A 25,978-nucleotide genomic window follows, 5' to 3' on the forward strand; every position below is an offset into this window, starting at 1 on the left:
ATTCCAACACATTCTGTTAGCTCAAACACGCCCAAACACAGCCCCGTCCTAACCTGCCAACTGTGCCCACCAAAGCTATTGCTGGAGAGGAACATTTTCTAATGTCCAGCTGTGGGATGGCTAGCTGAGTAGGCACTTAACTTCTCTGGGCCTCAAATTTCCTGTCTGTGAAATAGGGATAGTAAATCCCCTGCTTCAGTGAAGTGCTTTTGTTTGTTTGTCTGTTTTTGTGACATATTTTCTCTGTGTAGTCCTGGCTGTCCTAGAATTCGCTCTGTAGACCAGGCTGGCCTTGAACTCAGAGATCCACCTGCCTCTGCCTCCCAAGTGCTGAGATTAAAAGGAGTGCACCACTACTGCCTAGCTGATTTTTTTTTTTAATATTCAAAAGTTTCACAATATAAAATACAATTATTTTTCAGGAAATTTAAATATAAAACCCAACAATAAAATATAGTGAAAGGGTTAGGCTAACTTTGTAAACTATATGTCTTCTAAAGCCTATAGTTTTGAGTTTTAGGTCCAGGTTAAGCTAAAGCCTCTTAGTACCTTTCCAGAGAATGGAGGAATGTGACCCTATCTGTGAGGACAGATAGAAAAAAAGGCAAGCAAGCAATGACTTTCACTCAGCAAAAGAAGGACCAGACCCTTGTCTTTGAGATAGCGTTTCTTAGCAACAAACCTAGACTTCTTCTGAGTAGCTTTTGACCTTCAGCCAAGAGCCCTAATCTTCAAGGATGAGCTAACCACCCCCACCTTCAATTGTAGCTGCATCCACACTTGGCAGGACTGGCCAAGCTTGAGCACCTAAGCCTAACCAATTATCTTACTTTATAACTTCCTCATCCAATCCTAAGTTGCCAAAACTGCAACTTCAAATTTCCCGCAATTTTTCTTTTAAAACCTAAAGGCCTTTGTCTCCCGGTGCCACTCTTTGCTAACCGGCAGGGGTGACCCCATTGTGCAATGGTTAATAAACCTCTTGCTTTTGCAACAGTCTTGGTCTGGGAGAGTTTCTGGAAAGGGCGCGATCTTGAACTCCTGAGCTGTGAGACCCCAGGTCTTACAATAGTAGCTAGTTATTTCCATACAAGTGAAGCTTCAGCGAGAGACTGAAGGGCTGGAATGAAGTTAGGCACCCTGTGAAAGTCTGTTGATTATCTATAATGTAACTGTGATGTAGGGAGAGGGCCTGGGCAAGCACAGCCAGGCCTGCCGTACAGGCCTTGACTTTAGGTATGGCCTTGGGCTAAAGTAAACTCATAAAACTTTTGTTTTGTGTTTTGCAGTCCTGGAGATTAAACCTGAGGCTTCACTGAGTTATAACCTCAACTCACTGGCTCCCATTTTACTTGTCACTTCTATTTTGTTTGTTGCTGAGACAAGGTCTCACACACTCCTGGCTGGCCTAGAACTCGCTACGCTGCAGAGGATGAACTAATCCTGTCAGGTGCCGGGATTAGAGAGGTCAGGCAGCCCCAGAGATGAATGGACCACAGATGCGCATCACACCTGGCTTACACTCGCTGAGGATCAAGCCTAGGGCTTTGCAAGCGCCAACAAGCACTGACTGAGCTACACCCCCGCCCTATTACTGTGTTAGACAGTCTCCGATAGCCCAGGCTGGCCTTCAACTCCAGATCACCCTCCTCCTTCCACCCTTTCAACGCTGGGTGTGAGTCCCTTTGAATAGCTGGGGTAGACTGTTGGCCTGGACCGGCAGCTCTGGCTAGAGTCAGGGCTCTGCAAGCAGCCTCTCCTCCCCAGCAACTAGTCTGTGTCCCTCATCCGTGTCGGCCATTCCCTCTCTCCGACACCATGGTAGTTTCTCTTTTCCTCATATCCAAGTGAACGGCCCCATCTCTGAATTCTCTCTAGAGTCCCCGTGTTCTCTTCTCCAGCCCCCACCCTCTCTTCTAGGCCTCTTGCCTGCTTCCCTTGGCCTGTTTCCCATCACTACATTCTCAGGCTCCACAAGACTTCACCAGATGCCACCTGGTACTGAGCTGACATCCCGAACAGTCCTTATTTTCCCTTCCTGGTGTCTTCCCCTCTCGCATGCGTCGCTCCATATATTACATGGCTTACTTAATGTGGTCCCTGCTGCTCCACCTCCCTTCACAGCTGAGCAGGCCTGGAAGGAAACCATCTCTTGCCCTGTGGGCCCCTCCAATGGCCAGAACAGCGGCAGGCATGGGGCAGATGGTGTGTGAGCCAAGAGCTGCCTCAGCTCAGACCGAAAGGATGATGGGTTCTCCAAGAAAAGGACTCCCTGAAGGGAGGTGGGGGAAGGGCTCCCCCTCTGCTCTCCACGAAGTCTCCCATTCCCCCAGTACACTCACCAGGCGCTTCGCCCAGAGGGGCAGCTTGCTATTGGTCAGCAGGCACTGAGGATCTGCGGACATATGTGGAGACAAAGAGAGGTCAGGCAGCCCCAGAGATGAATGGACCACACTCACAACTGGGCAGTCTCCAAAAGTGGTGGCACGGGAACCCAGAGGACACTAGCCTCAACCTAGATAATAAGGTATGCTGTAAGCTCCTAAGACTGACCGAGTCTAGCTATTGGGGTGGGGTGGGCACAGGGCATAGTCTCAGCATTCAGGAGGCCGAGGAGGAGAAGCAAGAGCTCCAGGCCAGGCCAGGCTACAAAGCCTGTTTTAGAAGACCAAAACCAAGGCTGTGGGGGAGGGCCATGGTGGGGCTCAGCTGTGGTGTTGCCTTGGTGTGTGCAGGACCCTGATTTCAGTCCCTAGCACGATGGGGATGAGGGAGGGGAGCACAGGCACACCATTTTGGTTAGGACATCCAACTGAATTTGGAGCACTCTTGGGATTCCCTTTTAAAATAAATAAATAAGAAAAAGTGCTGACGTCAGGCCCCAGTGTGTCTGTTCAGGAACAATCCTCAACTGCCCGAGTAGGGGTCCAGGAGAGACGGGTGCCCCTTCCACAATAACACAGTATGAAATTAGAAAAACCAACGGGGAGGTGGTGGTAATCCCGAACTCGGGAAGCAAAGGCAGGCAGACCTCTGTGACTTCCAGGCCAGCCGGTCTACAGAGAACTAGTTCCAGGACAGCCAGGGCTACACAGAGAAACCCATTTTGAAAAACAGACAGACAAAAAAAAAAAAAAAAAAAAAAAAAAAAGAGGAAAAACTAAATGCCCACTTTCGTGGGAATAACTCGGCGAGGAAGCTGTTAAAGGTAGGGCTTTACACCCGCTCAGATCCCTTCAGATGAGTGGTTTCTGAGGGGAGAAAGTTGTGCCACAGTAGCTACAGTATACCAAGACTTTCGGATGAGAGAGGGTGCGTCACACTGCAGTGCACTCAGATTATGATGTTCAGCGCAAAGCCAGCAAGCCAAACCAGCCTAGTAAGAGTGGTCAGCATGGGACAGCAGACTTGGAGTGAGGGAGCTAACAAGCCAATCACACCTGCATTTTCCAGCTGAACTCTCACACTGCTGTTGTGTTCAGGAAGGCCCAATCCTTCCATCCCCTAGGCAGAGCCACCCTGCAAACTGTTCTGCCACTGTTTCCAGCCTCTCCTGGGCGGAGGAATTGTGGCCAGTAAACTCCCTGCGAAGCCTGCAGGTGGCCTCCGAGGAAAAGCTTTCTCTTTATGTATTTGCGTGTGGGACCGAAGACTGAACCCAGGATCTCACACACACCAGGCAAATGCTCAACCAAAGGCTACATCCTCAGCCCTTTTTTTGTGACACAGGGAGGGCCTCACTAAGTCCCAGGCTGGTTCTGAGATTACAGTCCTCCTGCCTCAACCTCCTGAGCATCACCACAGGGCCTGCCGGGCGCATCTCCTAAGGGAAATATGTAGGAGGAACGATCTCTCCTCTTCAGCCGATCCTGATGCTGGGAACGTGAGCAACCATCTTGCACGAGGGCAGATGCAGGGGAGCAGGCACACAGCTAACCTTTCATCAAATGGAGCTAGTGTTCTCTCTTTCACAGAGGAGCGGAACCCTGCCTTTCCCTGGGAAACCCTTTGGGGGAAACTCCCTTAGCTGCAGCCTGTAGGATGATCATGGCAACTGATGCTGAAATGGGTCACAATTTACGCCAGGAACATGAGTCACAACTCCAGAACTTTGCTTGAGTATTAGAAAAGTGTTCATGTCTCTGTAGGGTTTATAAACCTACAGCTGATAGAGGCCTCTTCCCACCTCGAAAAAGTCTGCCTGAGTACAAGGGCAATGTGAAGAAAAGTGGAGACAGAGGATGGAGAAAAAGATCTTCCTTTTCTTTTTGGCTGGCCTGGAACTTGCAATCTGCCTTCTTCATCCTCCTAAGTGCTGGGTTATAAGTGTGAGCAACCATGGAGTTGCTCAGCAAAATTTCTCTCTCTCTCTCTGGATACAAGGTTTCTCTCTCTATGTAGTGCAGCCTGTCCTGAACTTACTATGTAAATCAGGCCAGCCTTAAACTCTTCCTGCTCTGGGACTAAAGGCATACACCACCACACCCCACCCAATCGCTTTTCTTTTTTAGTAATTTCTTTATTTTCATTTTATGTAAGTTGGTCTTTTGACTACACGTATGTGTGTGAGGGAATCAGATGCCCTGGAACTGGAGTTACAGACAGCTGTGAGCTGCCATGTGGGTGCTGGGAAATGAACCCTGGTCCAATGGAAGAGCAGCCAGCTCTCTTAACCACTGAGCCAGCTCTCCAGCCCCCTATGTTGTTTTTAAAGTCTCATGTCAAGCAGGCTAGCCTCAACTCACTACGTAGCTAAACGCTGGGTGACATGCTGGGTGACAGGCATGTGCACAACACTCAGAGGGAAAGCATCTTTCTTTTAATACCAGCTGACTACCTGGACCCAGCAGAGCTAAAACTAGCATTCTAGATTTTTCAGTTACATCAAACAAAACATTTTCTCGTTAGCTCAACTATACACCAATATTTTTGACCCAGGCCATGGTCCCCTTCCCTGACCTGGATCCAGGCTCTCTTTGGACGGTGTTTTCAGCAGCTCTTCTGGGTCACACTCCTCCTCCATCTCGTCTTCCGTCTGCTCTCCAGGGCTCAAGGAGCGAATCTCGCTGGGTATGCATGCATATGTCTCCTGGCTTTGGGAAGGACACAGAGAGGAGAGAAACACAGGGAAATGGGTGAGATGGGGACTTGTCTGAAGCTGGGCCTATCCAGAGCTTCAGCTGTGACTCTGCTGGTAGCCATATGGCAGGGTATCATCAGCCTCAAAGCTACGTAGCAAAGGGAACCCGTTCCCTTGGTGCCTCAGCCTATGCCATCTCCAACACCACCTTAGGTCCTGCCAGTCCTCACAGGCACCTGGGAGCCCGCATGGAAGCTATGGCAAAGCCTCTGTGGTGAGAGGTAGACCGGGATAGACCCAGAGCAGAGAAGAAACCTCTAAAAATTCCTGCTAAAAATCAATATTCCCCAACACCTTCAATCGTAAACCAGAACTTGAGCCAGGCACTGTGGCTCATACCTAAAATCTCAACACTTGGAGACTGAGGCAGGAGGCCTACCTTGAGTTCGTGGCCAGCCTGGGCTAGATGGCAGACTGTATCTACAGTCACTGTGGGGTTCACTCCAAAGTAGTCTGAGAGAGGCATCCGACTACGGAAATGTGCTTGGGGGCTCAGGTAAGTGAGGGAGCAGCTCTGTGCAGAAGGGTAAGAGCACACTCAGGGTGCCCTCTGAGCACCCCTCTCCACGATGGGGGTGGAGCCTTCTAGTCCCCCATCACTGTGCTCACTAGGCATGAGGCTTCTACACTTTAGAACTTTTTGGAACTGTTCCTAAAGCCTGACATTCCCACTAGGATAAGACTACCAGGCTTTCTTGGCCTTGGCCACTTCCCTGGTGGGGCTGGCAGGACCTGGGAGGGCTGCTCCATTTCTGGTCCTTGGGCTGCTGCTGCTGCTGCTCTCGGTGGTTGATCTCCAGCAGGTGCTGCTTCATGTTGGTGGTGATCTCTGGGCCCAGGTGCCAGATGAACACACAGCTGCACAGAGCACAACAAAGAGCAGAGGAAAGGGCACACGGCAGCCACTCCATGCCTGAGCCTAGAGTCCCCACACCACCACGGCCAAGATCACACTCCCAACACCTTCTCAGCTTAGCCCTGGCTCAAGGTCCGGGGATCCCAGCAAACTAGGGCCAGCTTTGGGGCCCCAAGACTCAAGAAACCTGGCTTTGGGCAGAACGGTGGCAAATCAAAGGGAGAAACAAAAGAGACCTCCCCAGGACCAATCAACCTCAGAGGACAGGGTACCATCTCCCCTTTACAGAGCAAACTGAGGCTCGGAGAGGGGAAAGGGCCTGTCCAACGTCACAAGAAAATGACAGATCTGGATGTGACTCAAGGTGCAGACTGTCCAAGGGGAGAGGAAGCTGGGAGTTCTGCAGCTCTCCACAGGCTGAAGACAGCATGCCGGGGCCCCGTGATGCACACCTACTCCTAGCGGGAGGCTCGCCCAGGGGCAGCCCCCACACTTGTCCCACCTGTCTCCAGAAACTGTGATCAAGTGGCGGCAGTCATAGGTGAACTTCATGCCAGTGACAATTTCTGCAAGAAGGGTGAGGCCATCACACTCTGGGTCAGACTGTGGAAGCAGGGATGGTGGCAGAGATGGTCAAACACCTACCTGAGTGGCCAAACATCTTGGCAACACACTCGCCTGAATAAAAGTCAATCACTGAGATGCTTTTGTCGGAGCAGCTTGTGGCCAGGAAGGTGCCCGAGGGGTCCACGTGGACCTGAAGGAAGAGTCACATTTCAGCTCAGGGTGCTTGCTTGATCCCCATTGGGAAGCCTGGTCAAACCTCTCAGCGCTAGCCCTGACTGAGCACCTCTCTGTGCTGAACACTCAAGAGGCTCTTGTGAGCCAGCCTGGCAGGGCAGGAAGTGCCAGTGAAGAACTCACAGCTACCAGAGCAGAAATGGCGGGGCCAGGCCCTGGGCTGCGTGCTGGGCCTGCAAACGTAACCCTCTCTTCAACCCTAGGACAGAAGCTGCCCAAGGTCAGTCAGCCTGAGGCACAGCTGGGATCTGTTCTGGGAGCCTGAACTCAGAACAACTACCTTGGGCCAGCGTCTCTGAGATGGGTCCACCTGTCCCGTGTCCTGTGGGAGGACAAGCCAGGAGAGGAATGGAGGTCTCTCTGCTTCTTCCAACCACGCCCTGTTGTCACCCAAACTAGAGCTCACTGTGCAAACAGAGGCTCCCTCCGTCTACTCCAACTCGAGCAGCCTAGGCTGGCCAGGCCTGAGAGGGTGCCATTTAGCGTGCTATGTGAGGAAGGACACAGACCTGAGGAGGAAGGGTGGCTCTGTTGGGTACGTGTGGCTTCTCACTCACCTTCAGCAGGGACCCTTCGTCGCCCTGGGTGCCCTTGTAGCACTTCTTCTGTTTCCCACTCACCGTGTTGTAGACCCTGGGGAAGGGGGGATGCCATGTGGGAGCAGAAGACATCACCCTTTCCTCCTGGCATTGCTGCCCTCTGCTCCAGAGGCCCCTGGAACTTCTTGTCTCCACCTGACGCCTAGGTGGGAGTCCCACCTCGAGCTGAAGTTATGTCCTGGAGTACCGCGACATGATGTCTGCTCCCCTTTACAGTGAGCTAAGCTACGGGCTTAGCTCCAGGTGGAGGGACCACATGAAGGAAGTACAGAGCACATTTCCCGGGCCAACCCTGATAGCCCTGAGCCGCCTTCAGGCCACCCAGATTCCAAAGGCTTGCTTCATCTCAGCCCTGAGCTCTAACACTGTCCCCTCTATGAACTGTGAGCTCCATGAAGTGGGCTGGGCTAGTAGCATTCTCCAGCCCAGAGAGGACTCGAGTAAGACAGGTGAAGGAGCTCTGAGTCTGTGACTTCTCCATTCTCACAGAGGCCCAGGAGAGCCCAAAGTCTTCTGCAGGCTGGTGGAGCTGCTCCTCTTCTTTGTGAAACAGGGTCTCATGAAGGCCACGGTGACCTCCCATTTGCTATATAGCTAAGGCTGGCCCTAAGCTCTGGATATTTCTCCCGAGTGCTGCAATTACAAACGAACGCAGACCCTCTGAACGACACCCTCTTCCCCTTGAAATCAGGCCAGGTCCTCCTGCAGTCTTCCTCAGCTGCTGAGAGCTGCTGTGACCTTGCAGCTCTCACAGAGCCGAGTTCCTTTCCTCCCCAACAGCGGGGAGACAACCTTGAATTATAACTAGTTTTATCAGTGCCTTGTGACTTCTAGGTCACATGAAACCTCCCATCCTGAGACCCTCTGGAAACCTCTAGGACAGAAACCTACTTTGTCTTACACAACTGAAGGGCCTGCCTCTCCTTTTGGGGTCCCACAGTGCTGCTTCTAATGTACCTCTCCTAATCTTCTGGAAACTGAAGGGCCTACCCCTCTCTTCTGACTCCACTGTGCTTTCCACAGTAAGTGCCCTAACTCTCCTAATATTCCATCTCTCTCCCCTGTAAGACTCTAGTGACACAGCCAGGAGTGGGTGCACACATGCAGTCCCGGCACTCGGAGGCAGAGGCAGGCGGATGCACAGAGAAACGCTGTCTTGAAAAACCAAGAATCTCGTCACACTGTGTTAAGTGCGAGGCTGTACCTGTCCCAACATTCCGGGAAGTGTGGGTCTGCCGCTACCTTCAGGGCCCTGTCATATTATATACACGCTGGCTCTTTCGTAGCGCCTCACCATGGCTGCCTCTGGCCAAGAGCCTTTGGTTCTCCTAATAAAGTTCTTCTGAAGGCTGCTCTGGCCTCAGCTCCTTTCTAAGAACTGCTGTTACAGTGGTTGCGACACAGGCCCTGCTTGAGGCCTGACTTGCTGGGTCTGTCAGCCTCGCAGTTCTGCAGGGAGCAGAGGAGCAGGGAGAAAAGGCAGGCAGCCAGGGAAAAGACAGTCAGCAAGAAAGTTAAACCTGCCTGAGCCACACTGAGCCAGGCTGGATACAAGCTGGGCCAGGCCAAGACAAGGCACAGGGAACTCCTCACCTCACATTGCGGTCCTGGCAGGCCACTGCCACATACTTCTGTGTGATGTCAATGTCCATGTCATACAAGGTGGTCTTCTCTGCTACGTGGTGGGTACGGACAAAGTGCAGCCCATCCGAGGTCTGGCAGGGAAGGCGGAACATTTAGAGGGCACCTGACAGGCCCCAGACCTTAGCCCCAAGGAGGCCACCCCACTTACCTGCTGGGCACTGCGAAAGTAGATGCTCTTGTCAGCTCCACAGCTGATCATCTGCACATCTCTGGTGCCTGGAAGAGGAGGAGGCAGGGGCTGGACAGGACTGCCCTATGCCACTCAGGAGGGAAAATGAGGAGCCAGGAAATCCCACTTCAGGGCAAGCAACTGACTCTTCAAGGATCAGAAAAGTGAATAGCAGAGGGGAGGCCTCTTAAGTCACAGTGTGAGGCAGGTCTGGGCAGAGCAGGAGTACACAGGGGACAGAGGGGACAGCATTTTGACAGTTGGGGCTGGTGGTGCATGTTAACCCCAGCGCTCTGAAATCTACCACTTGGGAGGCTGAGGCAGAAGAAACACAAGTTCTAGGCCAGCTTGGCTATGGAGAGCCTGTCACAAAAAAACAAGGACAAGTAAGGGCCAGGGATGAGCTCAGTGGTACAGCTCTTGTTTGGTATGCTCGAGGCCCCAGCACTGCAGATAAAACAGAGTAACAGGTGAAAGCAGTGTGGGATATGATCCCAGCACTTGAGATCAAGGGCAGGAGACCAGCTCAAGGTCAACCATGGCTCCACAGTAGGCTGAGCCGGTCTGGGTGGCCCCTGAGAGCCTTGTTAGACAGCTGAGGATGGTCTAAAAGATTCAGCTATTTCCTCCTCCAAGTGCCGGCCCATGCTGCCACAGCTGGTTGGATATACGTTTCACAGACGGCTAAAAGACTGCATCAGATACCCTCCTGCCACCTCCCACCTCATTTTTAGACACTTACTGTATACACAGTGTATGGTGTACATGTAGAGGGTAGAGGACAATTTGCAGGAGTTGGTTCTCACTTCCCACCATGTGGGTTCTAGGGATTGAACTCTGGTCTTCAGGCTTGGTGGCAAGCACCTTTTTACCAGCTGAGCCATCTCCCCTGCCTCTTCCACATTAGTTTCTGAGAAGGGTCTTTCATCTTTCAGTGCAGGTGGAGTTCACCGATTGGCTAGACCTCCCCCAGAATCCTCATGTTCTACTTCTTAACACTGGGGTGACAGGTGCTTTTGTGTGGGTGCTGGGGACCAGAAGTCAGGTCACATGCTCCCATGAAAGCATCTCCCCTGAGCCATCCCCTCGGCCTCTGTGATGGTATGTGTGCCAACTCATTTGGAGTCACGCAGGCAACAGCACAGGTGTGTGAGGAGCGCTGCAGAGCTCAGCTGAGGAGGGGGGCCACAGTGTGGGCAGCGCCGTCTGGAGCAGTGTCCTGCACAGCCCCAGCATGCAGAGTCTGCTCCTGACTGTGGACGCTCCTCCTGCTCCTGAGGTCATGCCTTCCGACCAAGAACTCTAGCTTCTCCTAAACTGTGAGGCAAAATAAATGCGTTCAATGTGGCTTTAGACAGGTGTTTTGTCAAGGCAAGAAGCAAAGCAGGCTGCCGGCTGGCCTGAGTACTGGAGCTCAGGCAGTCCTCTTGCCTTGGTCTCTGGAGCAGCTGCCCTACAGGGGTGTGACTGTGACGCTGCACTTGTCGGCTCACTTTTTATTTACGTATTTTATGTGTATGTGTGGTCGCCTGCATGCCTGTGTGCGTTCCAAGTCAGCCAGGACTACACAGTGAGCCAGTCTAAAAACAAAACAAACAGCCAGCCTCTGAGGCGCTCTCCTGCCACCTGTTCCCCTAACCCCACCCCAGACAGGGTTTCTCTGTGCAGCCCTGGCTGTCCTGGACTACCTTTGTAGACCAGGCTGGCCTCAGACTCACAGAGCTCCTCCTGCCTCTGCCTCCTTGAGTGCTGGGATCGCAGGCATGCACCGCCATGCCCAGATCCCTATTCACTTTTAAGATAACCTTGACATTTTCATAAATCAGTGAACCCCAAAGCCCAGTCTTTAGATCCACTCCTCTCTCTGCATTCCAAAGAGGACTATCTGCTGAGGTCCAGGAAGTGGGAGGCGAGGAGCTTACCAGAAAACTTAATGGCTGTGATGGAGGAGGAGTGGTCGTCCAGGGTCTGCTCCAGGTTGTAGTTCTTCTCCACATTTAACACGTGGATGAGCCGGTCTCGACTGGCTGAAGCCAGCAAAGTCACTCCTGTGAGTGGAGAGGACAAACCCGGGTGGCCAAAGGCTACAGAGGAGCTTCTGCCTCCCAGAGAAGCAGGTAGACTGAGATGGCCAGTCCTTGAAGAAGGGAGTCTTTGGTTCTGGAGCTGTAGCTAAGATGCCCGAAGCCAAGAAGGGGCCAAGTCCTGGGCTCTGGGTGGTCTGTTCCCAGAGCCCCCACGACCTTACCACCAGCTCAGCAAAGGCAAATCTTGATGTATGCGCACACGCTTCTTAGATACTTCTGCACACAGCACACCCCCTGGTGAGCCCTCCTCTGTGGGGAGCCATGGGAAGCCCAGGCATTCTCTTAGCCTCACTTAACACCAGGCCCCAGCCCTGAGTCTTGCCTCCCCAGGCCTTGCTGACAACTTTCAGCCACAATCCTTTCACTGGGCCTCCCGGCTTATTGGCCCTCAGACTATGCCTGATCTGATCACCTAGTAGAGCTGAATTCTAACAACAGAGCCAGAGGCCAAAGAGCTCAGGGAAGAAGGACGAGTCTGATGGGCGGGGGTATGGAAGATGGAAGAATGAAAGACGGCATGGAAAAGCATCACTTGCCACCTCGGGGTTTCCCTCCACCTAGACAGATAAAGTGGTGCTTTGAGGAGAAATGTTCCCATAGGTTCACCCATGTGAACACTTGGCTCCCGGCTCGTAGTCCTGTGCGAGGAGACAATGGAACCTCCAGGAGGTAGAGCCTTGCTGGAGGAAGTACACCAGTCACTGGGGACCAACTTTGAGGGTTTATAGCCTCACCCGACTTCTGCTCTCTACCAGGATTTGAGTAAGAACCACTGTATAAACAACATCACGGTATCAAAGTAGAACACACCTGTTTGAGAAGTGTACTACAGTGTTTTACATGTGTGCATACATGTGCATGTATGTACGGATGCACGTGACCAGATGGGACCCAAGGCCTCTACAATGTTGGGTGATGCTCCACCACTGGGCTACAGCCCCAGCACACAGCCATGTACATGGAGATGGTCTCTCCTGAGGGTCCTGGAGGGCCAGGCGACATCATGCCTGGACTCTCACACCACCCAGCACAAAACCAAAACGTATATGCTCTTATTTACCCCGTGTGTGACACACATGCATAGAATGGCGAGGGGAAAGCGGAGAAGGCAGGCAGACCTTCAAAGGGTTAGACCAGATTTAAAGGGAAAACCTGCACTTAGATGAAAGCTTTGTAAGCAATCTTGCAATTTCCCTGTAGGAATTTAACATTCACCCATTCTTTTTTTACTTATTTATTTTAGTTTCTTTGTGTAGCCCTGGCTGTCCTGGAACTCTCTCTGTAGACCAGGCTGGCTTTGAACTCGCAGAGATCTGCCTGACTTTGTCTCCCGAGTGCTGGGATTAAAGGTGTGCACCACCACTGCCAAGCTTGGCACTTAACTTTTTTTTTAATAATTTATTTAATTTTATTTTATGTCCATTACGGTGAAGGTATCAGATCCCTTACAGACAGTTGTAAGCTACCATGTGGTTTCTGGGAATTGAACTCAGGTCCTTTGGAAGAACAGACAGTGCTCTTAACCACTGAGCCATCTCTTCAGCCCTGGTACTTAACTTTTTAAAAGGTTTGTCCATCTAGCAGACAACGAGCTCATTCATATCCTGGGGTTATGTTTATTCATATCCTCACTCACACTCACACACATTCAGCTTGGGCTTTGATGAGGTTCTGGGACCAGCATGAGCTTTCAGCTGTCTTGCTTTGTGGCGTCCAAGCCAGTTTGGTCCAAAGTCTAGCAACAGGGCTCTTTCGAACCACCAGCTGCTGCTTCCCATGGTCCTGCCCGCCTGATCTCCACTTGCTGTGGGCTCACCTGTCTCAGGCTTGGAATACTCCAGGCACAGCACCTCAGCATCGTGGGCCTCCACCTTGATCAGCTCATCCATGAAGTGCAGCTCGTGGATCCTGGGAGACAGAAACACACTGCCAACTGTACCCTGCCCACTGCCCACTCTGTCCACAGCCCATTCTGCCCACTCATCCCACAGCGCACTGTGCACGCTGCCCCCACCCGGCTCTAGGCTAGCACTGCAGTCATGTAGTCAAATAGTCTGAGATGCCCAACCACACCCCCCGTCCAGAACATGGCTGTGGTAATGCGACAGGGTAGAGCCAAGGAGACCACAGGTATGAACCTACTGTAGTTCACAGGGACCGACCATAGTCCTTTGTGTCAAAGGGCATTTTTGTAGAGCTAAATAACATAGGCAGACTCTGATGGAAAGAACAAAAGGTCAGAGACCCCATTCATGGATTTACCTTTCTTCTTCTCTAATTTTATTTCCAAAACAGGGTTTTTCTGTGTAGCCTTGGCTGTCCTAGAACTCACCATGTAGACCAGGCTGGCCTGGAACTCACAGAGGCCTGCCTGCCTCCGCCTCCTGAGTGCTGGGATTACAGGCCTGTACCGCCACACTGGCTCATCCCTCAGTCTTAAACAGTCTCAAACGCAGACTTTCCTTCCTTTTGCCACTACAGGAAGCTCCTCTGCAGTCTGCCACGTGCGTGCAGCCCAGTCTTTCCTGGTCTCTCTGGTCTCAATTAACCCAGGTATAAAGAGACCCACAGCAGGGCTCACACACAGCAGGTGTGGGGAGGGGTCAAACCTCTTGTCCACCCAGTGCTCAGCCATCACCAGGCCTGGGGCAAGAGTGTTCGCCCATGTTAGCACTCAAAGAAGTGCTGTCACCAAGTGCAGTCTAATGACACACTCACCTCACCTAATGCAATGATTGGTATCACAATTGCCAATAATTAAAAAACAACAATCACAGAATTTCACATGAAAAATGAAACAAACAAGCAAAACCACTAGGGCTAAAGAGATGGTGAGGAAGGGCGCTTGCTGCCAAGACCAATGATTAGAATCCTCAGGAGCCACACTGGAAAGAGCTGACCCTCAGAGCTTGTCCTCTGACTTCCACACAAAGACACACATAAATTAAAAACTACCCACTTGTTACCCATGGGTAGCTAGCTGCTCCTTTGTGGGGCACATGCTTTGCCGTTTCTTCCCTACTTGCAGTTCCTTTCAAGGCTCAGATGGCCATAGCTGCACTTACCATCTTAAACCTGGTCTCCTGGACAGAGCTCGTGTGCTGCTAGCACACATTAGCTAAGCATGATGGCTGCTCATGCCTGTCCTACAATCCTAGCACTCTAGAGGCTGGGGCAGGAGGACTGACACAAGTTCAGGACCAGACTGGGCTGCCATTCAGGGTGCCTACAGTATGAGGCCCCGTCTCAAACCTGAACACAGCGCTGGGGGGACGGCTCAGTGAGTAAGTGCTTGCTGTGTGTGAGGATCTAAGTCTGGATCCCCAATAGCCATGTTAAAAGCTAGCCACAGTACAATGTGCCTGGAGCTTAGCACGTGGGGGCAGAAACAAGGGGATCCCTGGGGCTTACTGGGATCTAGTGAGTTTCAGGATCCGAGAGAGCCTGTCTCAGAAAGTAAGTATAACAGTGACAGAAAGCTTACTTCTCCCTCTGTACAGGCACACACACCCACATATACACAGACTACACGCCCAGACACACACACACAGACAAATAAATGAATAAATAATACAGTGAAAATAAAAACAAATCTGGATACAGTGGTACACAGCTCTCATCCCAGGACTCAGGAGGCAGAAACAGGAGAATTAGTTTAAGGCCATCCTGGCTATTTAAGACTGTCTAAAATAAACACGCCAGGCGCTGGAGGGGTGATTCAGCAGTTAGCAGCACGGCTGCTCCTCCAGAGGACCCGAGTTTGGTTCCTAACACCAATGTTGGGTGGCTCATAAGCACCTGTAACTTTAGCTCCAGGGCATCTTAAATCCTTTTAGTCTCTTCCAAGGAGACACATGGACAGATAGACAGTCAGACAGACAGAGACACACACATACACACAAACCAACAACCAAAACAAACAACCAAACCACCAAGTGAAAGTAAGAACAGCCTGTGGGGTGGGTGAGCCCCGCGCTCTCTATGCTGTACCCAATGAACCCTCAGTGTACCCAGCCCTTACAGCTAGCGCCTCCCACTGGCATCTCAGCCTCGTGCCCAGCGGCTGTGAGAGTGTCTCATGAATCTCCCTGTCCAGTACAGAGGCAGGTCTACACAGCTGCCGTGACCGCATACCTTCAGAAAGGCCCTCCCAGCTCAAGTCCTGGGATGCTGCATTACTGCCCATGGTCCCTTACTCTCCACCAGCAGCTGAGGTGCCAAGACCAAGACTCCTCCCCAGGGCCCTGAGAACCCCTGCTGGGGCCAGGACGTGACCACCAGCCATCCCCAGGGCCACTTGCCTCAGATTTCCACTGCGGTCGCCTGAAGCCAAGTGCTGGCCGTCGGGGCTGACCTGCATGACGCGAACCCCGGCTTTCATATCCATGGGCGTGCCGTTCTCACTGCCCCGGTCTGGAAAGTGAGACATGTCCTGTAGGTGCTGGGTGTCATTCTCCACATACACCACCTTCAGCAGGGTCTGTGGGACAGAGGCCAACGTCAGCAGTGTGGGTGTCATTCTCCACATACACCACCTTCAGCAGGGTCTGTGGGACAGAGGCCAACGTCAGCAGTGTGGGTGTCATTCTCCACATACACCACCTTCAGCAGGGTCTGTGGGACAGAGGCCAACGTCAGCCTGTGAGGCGTTTACACACCTGAGCTCGGTGCCTCTCCTGGCATCATCTTCCTGAGGAACAGAACTCAAGCTGGGAGCCAGGAGCTTCCCCACAGGGAACAGAAACTGCACTGCACTGTCTTCCTAACAGCTAGACGAGAGTTTGGACACTGAGAGGGACAGCAAGTGAGAATGCTTCCGTGGGCAATCTTCCCCATCTGGCTCCACAGGGCTCTGATACACTGGCTCATGAGGGTGACAGCTACAATCTATGTGACAGAATGAAGAGGGGGGCCTTTGCGTCTCTAAGAGCTTCCTGGAGCTGGATGAGCTGCCTCCAGACTTCTTTCTCTTAAATGTGTCTGCGTGTTCTGCCTGCACGTAGGTATGTGCACCATGCATGTGCTGGGTTTGAGGGGGCCGGAAAGTCACTGGAGCCTCAGTAACTGGAGTTAACTGGTTGTGAGCTGCCGCAGGGTGCTGGGAGCTGAACCTGGTCCTCTGAGAGCAACAAGTGTTGCTGAGCCATCCCCCTCTAGCCCACAAACCCCTTTTACACATGAGAAAAGCGCACTTTCACAAGAGTTTTAAGATGTTCTTTTTTCTGTTGTTGTTACTTTGTTTTTATAAGACAGGGTCTCCTGGAAACCAGGCTGGCCTCAAACTCCTGATCCTCCTGCCTCTGCTTCCCAATCACAGGTTCATGGTGTCTGACAGCGTGCCTGGCAAGTTTCACATTTCTTATCACAGAAGACAGAGCTGCTGATTGCAGAGGGCAAGCAGCAAAGGGGCAGTTACCATTCATGCCCGGCACTTGAGGCCTGCATTACTGCTGCCATGCTGACCTTTCAAGGTTTTCACATTCATCAAGTTTTGTGTCACTGTGGGGCCTTTACATAGGTTTTTCCCCAGGTGTGGAGTCTGCCCCTCCTCTTTTTACCCCTCCCCCTCCATACTAGGCTGAAGCGTTTCTCTCAGAGGACGCTGCTTCTGCTGGCGGAGCTCTTGGGCTGGCGTGCTGGTGTTACACACTGCATGAGCATCCTGTCACTTTCTTTCACGGTGCTCCCTAAACTTGTATTTGCACGACTTGCAGCTGTTGAATCACTGCCTGCCTCTCACTAGACTTGGAGGTGCCACATGGATGCTGTAGCAAATGGTACAATAGTGATTCAGGTCTCTGCTCCCTAGAAAAGGTCAGCACCGACTAAAACTTCCTCAGCAACTGCTTCTCCCCAGCCTCTCCCTAGAGCCCATCCCTCACACCAGCTGAGGTTCCTGTGTGGCAGCCACTGGCGTGGGGCACGTCCCTGGTGCTCACCGTACTCTTCTGAGTTGCTACTCAACCATGGAAGCAAGACCACCCCAGTGTGTGGGGCCGCCTGGAGAGGCCGCGCACACCTCGCCAGCAAAGGCTATGCTGGAGAGAGGAGGCAGATCTGCCACCCACCACGGAAAGGGAGGGAGGAACAAAGAGACAGACAAGAAGGGATGAGGGTGCTCCATCCGTTGCTGCCCCTGGGGAGGCCTAACGCCCTGTAACGCCCTGGTTCCCCGGGGAAGTCGGCACACTCCCAGACCCCAGACTGCCGTGAAGCCACTCACATCGCTGAAGATGTTTTTCCGCCACTGAGCGTCAGAGCTCCTATTCATATTCCAGAAGCGGATGGTGTTGTCTGAGGAGCAAGTCAGGAAAGAGCCGGACGGCAGGCAAGCTCTCTGATCTTCAAATTCAGGATACACCTACAGTCCCAGAGAACAAGGCAACACTGGAATGACAGATGATGATGACATGGACTACGCCTGCAATCCCGTCAGTCAGGAAGATCAGAAGTTCATTTCAGACTTAGCTACATACTGAGTTCAAAACTAGCCTGGGCTACATGAAACCTTGTCTCAAACAGAAAGAAAGAAAAAACATTTTGAGGACCACATAACAAGATTCTGTCTCAAAAAAACAAGCCAGGAGCAGCAGTACCTGCCTTTAATCACAGCACTTCAGGGGCAGAGGCAGGTGCATCTCTGTGAGTTTGAGGCCAGCGAGGGCCACACAATGAGACCCTGTCTGAAAATATGTGTGCATGTGTTTCCCGAATAGAAACAAACAGACAAACAAAAAACCCAGAAAACAAAAGTATGTGACCATTTTCAGAACTGAGTAATTGCCACTCTTCAATTCTGGTATGTGTGATGTGGAAAAAAAATTGAATAGGATATTCTCATTCTATAATTTCCTGTGCCTTTGACAACTCAGGTGTCACCTAAGTGCCCTGAGTGATTTCATAATTAGCAGGCTGGGGATGGAGCTCAGTGGTAGGGCACTTGTATAGTGTGAATAAAGCTCTGGGTGAAAAATGAAAGCAAAAATTAAACATCAACAAAAACAGCCATGCCAATTCCAACTGAAAAATTAAGCAGGGTTTTCCCAAATAATAGCTGGGTCCAGGCCTGGGCCAAAAAATGTACAAGATAAGGCTCGAGCATCTTGACACCCCACCCGAAAGGTGATATCGAAGATTATTAGGGTTGCTTCCAATCCCTGAAGCCAATGTAAAGAAGTTCCCACTGGCCGAGAACGGACAGTTTGAGCTCCAACAATGTTAATGGTGGCAGACAAAGGCATCTCCAGTAAATGAAAATATACGAGTTTATATAATGCTATGAACTGACCCACCAGGTACCTTCAGCAGGCAGATAATCAATTGGTTGTAAGGGCAAAGAAAAAGAATCAAGCATCATTCTGCCATGGCTGCAGCGAATGTCCACCAAGTGACCAGGTGATCCAGAACAAGACATGACTCATCCATGTGCGTGGGGCAGCAGAGAGAACAGACAGATGAGAAGATCCTACAGCGAACTTCCCTACTAAGAAATGGGTCTTCGCACTGGACCTCAATGCCTGCTAACAGTCAAGCTGTACAAGCTTTCTTTTTAATTAAAACAAAAAAAACAAAACAAACAAACAAACAAAAAACACCCCACTTTATTTTTTATTTAAAAATATTTTTTTGTTTTTTCAAGACAGGGTTTCTCTGTAGCCTCAACTGTCCTGGAACTCGCTGTATAGATCAGGTTGGCCTCGAAATCACAGAGATCCGCCTGGCTCTGCCTCCTGAGTGCTGGGATTAAAGGCGTGTGTCACCACTGCCCAGAGAAGACTTTATTTTCATTTTAAGAGTGTTTATCCTTCATGGATATACACCATGCGCATGCAATGCTCACAGAGGCCAGGAGAGGGTGATGATCTCAGAAACTGGAGTTAAAGGCTATTATGAGCCACCACCTCACACCTAACCACTGAGCCATCTCTCTAGCCTCTAAACAGAGCTTTTGAGACCTTCCTTCCTTCCTTCCTTCCTTCCTTCCTCCTTCTCTCCCTCCCTCTTCATCACAGGGTCTCACTTTCTGAACAGCCCTGGCTGGCCTGGAATTTGCTCTGTACACCAAGCTAGCCTTGACAGAGATCTAGCAGCCTCTGCCTTCAGAGATTAAAAGCGTGCATGGGTCATCCACCCTGTTCAGGTTCTTTTCCTTCTCTGAGACAAGTTCTCATGTACTCCAGGTTGGGCTTAAATATTCTGTATAGCCAAGGATGTCTTTGAACTCCTAATTCCTTGCCTCTACATCAAGTGCAGGGATTAAATGTGTGTCCCAACAAACCCAGCTCAAGTCGTGTCTTTTTTTAATTTTTATTTTATGTTCATTTGCGTGAAGGTGTCAGATCCCTTGGGATTGGGGTTACAGACAGTTGTGAGCCGCCACGTGGGTGCTGGGAACTGAACCCGGGTCCATTTGGAAGAGCAGACAGCGCTCTTAACCACTGAGCCATCTCTCCAGCCCTAAGTTGTGTCTTTTAACGCAATGGGAAGCTCTGAGGGGAATACAGGAGCTGTGCCCCGTGGGGACAGAGCTGGACGGAGGAGAGAAAGAGGGTCTCACCTCCACATTCCAGACGAAGGAGCTGTGGAAGAGCTCTGACCATATCTTGCAGACTTCACTGATGTCCTTGACATCCCAGACGTAGATGCTGTGGTCCTTGTAGACACAGGTCAGCCACTGGTGGATGGGGTCAAAGGTCAGTGCCACTGTATCGGGATAGACTGCTTCTGCTTTTCTGTGGAAGAGGAAGCTACCAAAGCCATACGGGTGAGTCACCATCAAGGCCAGCGAGCCCCCTGCGTCTCTGTGGCTGGCCACCCTTTTACTCTAAGCCCACTCTTGTCTTTTGATTTGCTTCCAATACAGGCTGCAAACTGGAAGTGCCCGTCCAGCTTTGGGAGCACGCTCTGTGTCATTGAAATGGCGCTATTTACTATGTGCTGCTCCACTAGAAATGTAAACTAAGGCTGAGGTGTTATGAAAGCACGCTGCGTTATGAGGGTCACGAGACAACGGCGGTGGCACCCATTGCAGTTAAAGTGGCTTGTCCTGTAGGCGGGGCAAAGACCACACACTTGATGGTCGTCAGTGGTGACATGAGCAACAGCATCTGCCACCTGGAATGTACGCACCAATAAGAACACTGAACATAAACTTGAAGCCAGGTATGGTGGTACACACCTTGTAGCCCAGCACTCACTGGGAGACAGAGGCAGGCAGATCCCTGAGTTCAAGGCTAACCTGATCTATAGAGTGTGTTCAAGGACAGCCAGGGCTACACAGAGAAACCCTCTCTTGAAATAAATAAGTGTGCCGGGAACCAAGGCCAGCTAGTGGAAAGTTACAGACAGCTGCCACAAGGTCGTAGGTGAAAGATTTACGTTTCTGGAACCTATGAGACATCTGTGCATCAGGCTAGATGTTTTGAGATATCTTAGCTGACATTCTTGGAGTATCTCTTTCAGTAAACATTCTTGCGGTGTTCTGCATCATCATTAATCACCCTGTTATGTTTTGTAAACTATATTGCTGACACATTTTCCCTTCTTGCCTTCTCCCTATAAAGTTGTGTGAAAATTTTCAAATAAACAAGAGCGAGATCAGACTATAGACTTGCTCTCATTCTTTGTGTCTTCTTGTCTCTATTTCATTCTTTTCCCCCCTCCTTAGGAACTCGTTGAACTCCTGCTGGACGGGATATAAGTGAATGAATGAAAAATAAAATCAAGGAAGAACTGGCAACTACTGTAACTAGGAAGCAGAAGCCATCATTGTGTCTCAAGCCTCTCTTAAGACCCAGGTTAAAACATCAAGTCTATGGTGAGAATTCTGGAATTTGGGTTTCTGTGAAAAACAGAAACAGAAATAATAGATAAAATGTGCTTTTGCTTTAATCCCCAGTGCAGGGATGAGGGGCTGCTTCAGACTGTCCACAGCATCTGACCATGCTTTGCCTGGTGCTCTAGCAGGGACGTGGCTGTCAGCTTCTGTAACTGTGTGAGGTTGGAATTAAAGGGTGTATAAGTGTGAGGGCCCTGGATGTGGGGGAGGGGCTGTCATTTAAAAGGTTGGTTGCAGTTTGTTAGTAGCCTGGTCAAAGAAGAAACAAAAGGAAAGAAATTAGATTCAGGGATTTTCCTAATTCCTCTCTCCCCTCCATCCTTGCTTCTCTTCTCCCTAGTGTTTGGGGTGAAACCAGGGGGTTAAAGGGTGGAAAAAAGAACCCATAAAAAGCTGGGCAGTGGTGGCACAGCCTTTAACCCCAGCACTCAAGGGGCAGAAACAGGTGGTCTTTGTGAGTTCAAGGCCAGTCTGGTCTAAAGAGTGCCAGGACAGCCGGAGCTTGTCTTAAGACAGAGAAACCTTGTCTTAAAAGACAAGAACAAAACAAACAAAAAGAACCCACAAAGTAGCAAAAGACCAGAGACCTTGAACTCTCAAAGAGCTGCGGCAGGTGTGAGCCACAGCGCCTGGCTGAGTTACCGACTAATTATCACTTTATCCCCATTCCATTTAAGCCCGGATCCTGCCCATTTCTGTTCAGAGGGAAATGAGCATCTACCTCAGGCCTCCTCTCTTCTGTCTGGATTCATTAATAACTGATCCAAAACTGCAGTGCAAGGAGCGGAGGAGCAGGCTCCAGACCTTGCATTTACTCCAAAGCCTGCGGTGCATTAAGTACTTCCGCGCCCTTCAGTTCTCACTGCTAGCGGGAAAGCGGTTTTGTTTTGCAGATGAGGAAGCAAACTCAGGGCACCCTGATGAGGCCCACCCTACAGGAGGTGGAGGAGCTAGGCAGCCTGCTACTGCAGTATGCCACACTGCAGCTTGCTCGCCTGCCTTCTCTCTTTTCTTTCCACACCCAGCAATGCTGTCCAGCTCTCTCTTGTACACGTTGCTGGCCTAGGAGCCAACAACCACAGAGAGGCAGCCCGCCACGGTTACAGACCATGCCACTTTCCACAGACAGGACTTGCGGGGGAGCACGCCACCTCGTGGGCCTTCCCTTTGTTCTGAATATGGCGATCAAATGACCTGCACTCAAGGGCTTACCATGAGCCCCCTGGCTACCCCATGAACCTCACAAGCGGCACAGGGTGACCCAGCTGACCCCCATCAGCCTTCTAGCCTTCCAGCCCTCAAACCCTTTGATAGTTCTGCCACCTGCCGCACCTGGTGTACTGTCCTCTTCCGTCCACACCAGACGCTCGCCAGAGCCCCTCCCAGCACTCTTCTAAGTCACTGCTTTCTTTTGCCATGATCTCATCTGCATACTCTTCATGGAGCTCCCTCCCTGTACTGACGCTTCCTGGAGTACAGGCTTTCCATGCAGATTTTTTTTTTTTTTTTTTGATAGGGTTTCTCTGTTTAGCCCTTGCTGTCCTATAGGCCAGGCTGGCCTCGAACTCAAAAATCCTCCTGTTTCTGCCTCCCAAGTGCTGGGCTTAAAGGCGTGAGCCATGGTGCATGGATGCTGGCAGAGATCTTCCTGGCCCCAGTTCCTGCTTTCAGCCTTGGGATGTCACAGAGTAGCTGCTTAGTAAATGTTACAACCCAGGGGAGTACTTGTTGCCATCCTCCTGTTCTGAGCATTTCTTTCCTGATGGTTGGAGTGTCCCCCTGCCCTGAAGCCTGCCTTTGAAGCAGCACTCTTCTGCTTTCTTTGCTGCCATGAGTTTTCAGAACTAAGAGCAACCACTAGTATTTACAATATGGACACTCAAAGCAGATGGGTGTGCAAGCACGGATGGCTGCCGGTGAACAGAGTCTGGGCACACCCTTCCTCCCCCAGTGCAGGGCAGTACCTGGAGTCCAGACCCTGTGCCACATCTACTCCTAGGTAGTGGGGCTTCGGCAGGTTGGTGAGGTAGTGCAGGCTGTGGGCCTGGAAGACGCGGACTATGCCGTCTGTGCACCCACAGAAGATCAGCTCCTCACTGACACACAGGCAGGAAGCCAAGGATACCTGAGGAGACACACCCACGTAGACTTGGTGCTCTACATGACTTTGAAATACAGCAACAGGTTCCAGGGAAGACGCCAGCATGTGGGTAGAGGCAAGACTTGGGCAGACTTGTCACAGCTACGCACAGAGGAGCTTAACTATGCATGAAAGTTTGTCAGGGATGGAGAGATGACTCAGCAGTTGAGAGCAGCTGTTCTTGCCGAGGACCCAATCTTGCCGAGGACCCAAGTCCGACTCACACCCACACGGTGGCTCACAATATCTAGAACTCCAGTTCCAGGGGATCCAATACCCTCATCTGACCTCCACAGACACCAGGCACACAAGTGGTGCACATGACACATGCAGGCAGAACACTCATACACATAAACTAAAAATAAACAAATCTGAAAGATGCACATCTCCAGCAGACCGTGACTTTGGCAGGTTACTTGGAGTAACTGGGTTGAAGTTTGAACCTGGACACACACACAAAAGGGGTTGCATGCATCAGACTCTACACACAGACTCCAGGTTTCTACAGAAACTTCACTTATTAGTCATCTGGCATCTGTGAAAATCTGTGTGCGTGTGCCTGCTCTTGGTTTTGCCTGTTTATTTTTTAAGACAGGGTCTCACTGTGCAGCCTGAGCCACGCTGGGGTTTTTGGCAACCCTCTGGCGTTAGCACCACACCTTACCACATAAAAGGTGCTTCCTTGCACCAGTAGAGGTGATGTACAACTGCAATGCCAGCACTTGAAAAACTGGCGTCAAAAGAGCACATGTTTGAGGCCTGAGCTATATAACGAGACTTTGTCTAAATAAAAGCAAACAAGCAAAAGAGCTTTTAACTGCTTTGAAGTTGCTTAAGTTCTAGAAAAAAAGATTAAAAGAAAAAAATGTTTACAGCTAAAGAGATGGCTCATCAGTTCCAAGTACTTATTGCTCTCGAAGTGGCTGGAGTTTCTCCCAGTGCCCACGCCAGGCAGCTCAGGGTCACCTACAACTCCACGGCCAGCGGGTCCTATTCGTCTTCTGGCCTCCATGGGCTCCTGCGCTTATGCAGTGACAGGGACCAGAGCTTGGTTCCCAGCACCCAGTGGTCAGCTCACAACAGTCTGTAACACACAGACACACAAGTAAAAATAAACTTAAAAAAATGATGCTTAGGTTCCTAGAACACAGATACCACAGCCTGCACGCCCTGAGGCCAGCCAGCACAGCCGATAAAAAGCGCGTCTCCTCCACCCAGTCAACGGTAACTGAGCTTGGAGCAGGCTGACAGCTTGGACTCAACTTTCAGGCACTGGAAGAAAAAAATTAACCCTGCAATTAGTAAAACATTGACCTTTAGTCTAAAAATGTACATCTTTGCACAAGCTTTTCTTTTGTGACAGAATAATAGGTTCAAGATACCTTAAATTAAGGAAAAAAATCCCTCCTGCACATTACCTCGTACGACCATCCACTCTGAGGAAGGCGTTATTTCCACTAAATGCACTGATTTAGTTATTTGTGGAGAAAAAGGGCGCCCTGTGCCGCAGCACACACGTGGCAGTGAAAAGTCAACCTACGGGAACCGGCTCTCTCCTCGCAGTGAGGACCTCAGGCTGCCAGGCTTGGAGGCAGCCTCATTTACTTGCTCGGCCAGCTTACTGGTCTAGTATTTGCTTTTACAGAGGAGAACCCTGAGGCTTGGGAAGGGAGAGTCTCCCAGAGAACCTGTGTGGTCAGCCATTAACACGGAGCCAGGCGCGCGCAGAGCACACTTGCAATCCCCGCACTCAGGCTGAGGCAAGAGGATCGTGAGCTTGAGGACAGACGAAGTGCACATGAGGGGAAGACCCTGACTTGAGAAAGCCCCTCCCCAGATCCCGGCCGGTGCAGCAGAGCGCGCCTGGAGACACTGAGGGCGGCAGAGGGCGGCAGGCACCTTCAGGTTGATCCACTTTTCCAGCACCCGCTTCTCGCTGAACTGGCAGAGCAGGCCAGAGTGGGACACGCAGAAGGTGTGGCCCGCCATGCGGCCCCGGCCACAGGCGACATCGCAGAAGACGTTGTTGTGCAGCTCTCCCAGGATGCCCGAGCGTCCTACCAGCGGCACTGTGCCCGTCACCTGGAAGCACAGTGGGACACGTTAGGGAAGGGCCTTTAAGAACGCCTCCACGCGGAGGAGGAGGAGGAAAGGCAGAAGCCACACGCTGGGCAGAAGGGCCAGGAGACAGTGGTCCAGTAGTGAGCTCTGGCCTAGCGGCAGAGTCCAGCAGGGCTTACTAGTCAGAACCCGGAAGCCTGAGAAGCCGGGTGCCCTGGGAGACCACTGCCTCCTGCCCCAGGTAGTCATAGGAGCCTGCATGGCTACTGACTCTCCAAGACCTGGCTGGAATGAGGGCAAAACTCACCTTTGCTTCAGTGGAGACTTCCAAGAACCAAAACCTCACATGCCGATTGCCAACTGTGACAAAGTAGCTGCTGTCCTCGGAGAAGGAGAGGGCGATGACTCTACACGACACCTTGTTGGAAGCCACCACAACGTCTTTCTGGAAGAACGGGTACAGAGGTGCTCACCTACCCACTCCACACCTTGGCCACCCTGCGCCCCCATTTTTCTTGGACCCAGCAGTGGTCTAAACTCTGGGGAAACTATGTGTGACCCTGGTCATTCCTAGTCCCCAGAAGGGCAGAGGAAGTTTCCCCAGGGAAGACTAGGTGTCAGAACTCTCACCAGGGGTCGGCTC

General features: G+C 51.3%; 1 protein-coding gene across 3 annotated transcripts in view; it reads right to left on the reverse strand.

Moving 5' to 3' along the window:
• Wdr62 (WD repeat domain 62) overlaps positions 1-25,978 on the reverse strand; it is a 40,441-nt gene that overhangs the window by 5,925 nt on the left and 8,538 nt on the right. For all 3 annotated transcript variants that reach the window (XM_060366647.1, XM_060366646.1, XM_060366645.1), the window contains exons 6-21: positions 25,643-25,780; positions 25,174-25,356; positions 23,099-23,259; positions 19,854-20,043; positions 17,520-17,657; positions 15,598-15,776; positions 13,113-13,204; positions 11,132-11,257; positions 9,189-9,256; positions 8,990-9,111; positions 7,355-7,430; positions 6,642-6,753; positions 6,499-6,562; positions 5,873-5,998; positions 4,960-5,093; positions 2,343-2,395 (exon numbers count right to left, since the gene is read on the reverse strand). In XM_060366647.1, the coding sequence (XP_060222630.1) occupies positions 2,343-2,395; positions 4,960-5,093; positions 5,873-5,998; positions 6,499-6,562; positions 6,642-6,753; positions 7,355-7,430; positions 8,990-9,111; positions 9,189-9,256; positions 11,132-11,257; positions 13,113-13,204; positions 15,598-15,776; positions 17,520-17,657; positions 19,854-20,043; positions 23,099-23,259; positions 25,174-25,356; positions 25,643-25,780 (1,962 nt within the window). The remainder of the gene's footprint in view (positions 1-2,342; positions 2,396-4,959; positions 5,094-5,872; positions 5,999-6,498; positions 6,563-6,641; positions 6,754-7,354; positions 7,431-8,989; positions 9,112-9,188; positions 9,257-11,131; positions 11,258-13,112; positions 13,205-15,597; positions 15,777-17,519; positions 17,658-19,853; positions 20,044-23,098; positions 23,260-25,173; positions 25,357-25,642; positions 25,781-25,978) is intronic.

This window comes from Meriones unguiculatus, chromosome 14 (assembly GCF_030254825.1).
Source record: "Meriones unguiculatus strain TT.TT164.6M chromosome 14, Bangor_MerUng_6.1, whole genome shotgun sequence".
NCBI classification, from domain to species: domain Eukaryota; kingdom Metazoa; phylum Chordata; class Mammalia; order Rodentia; family Muridae; genus Meriones; species Meriones unguiculatus.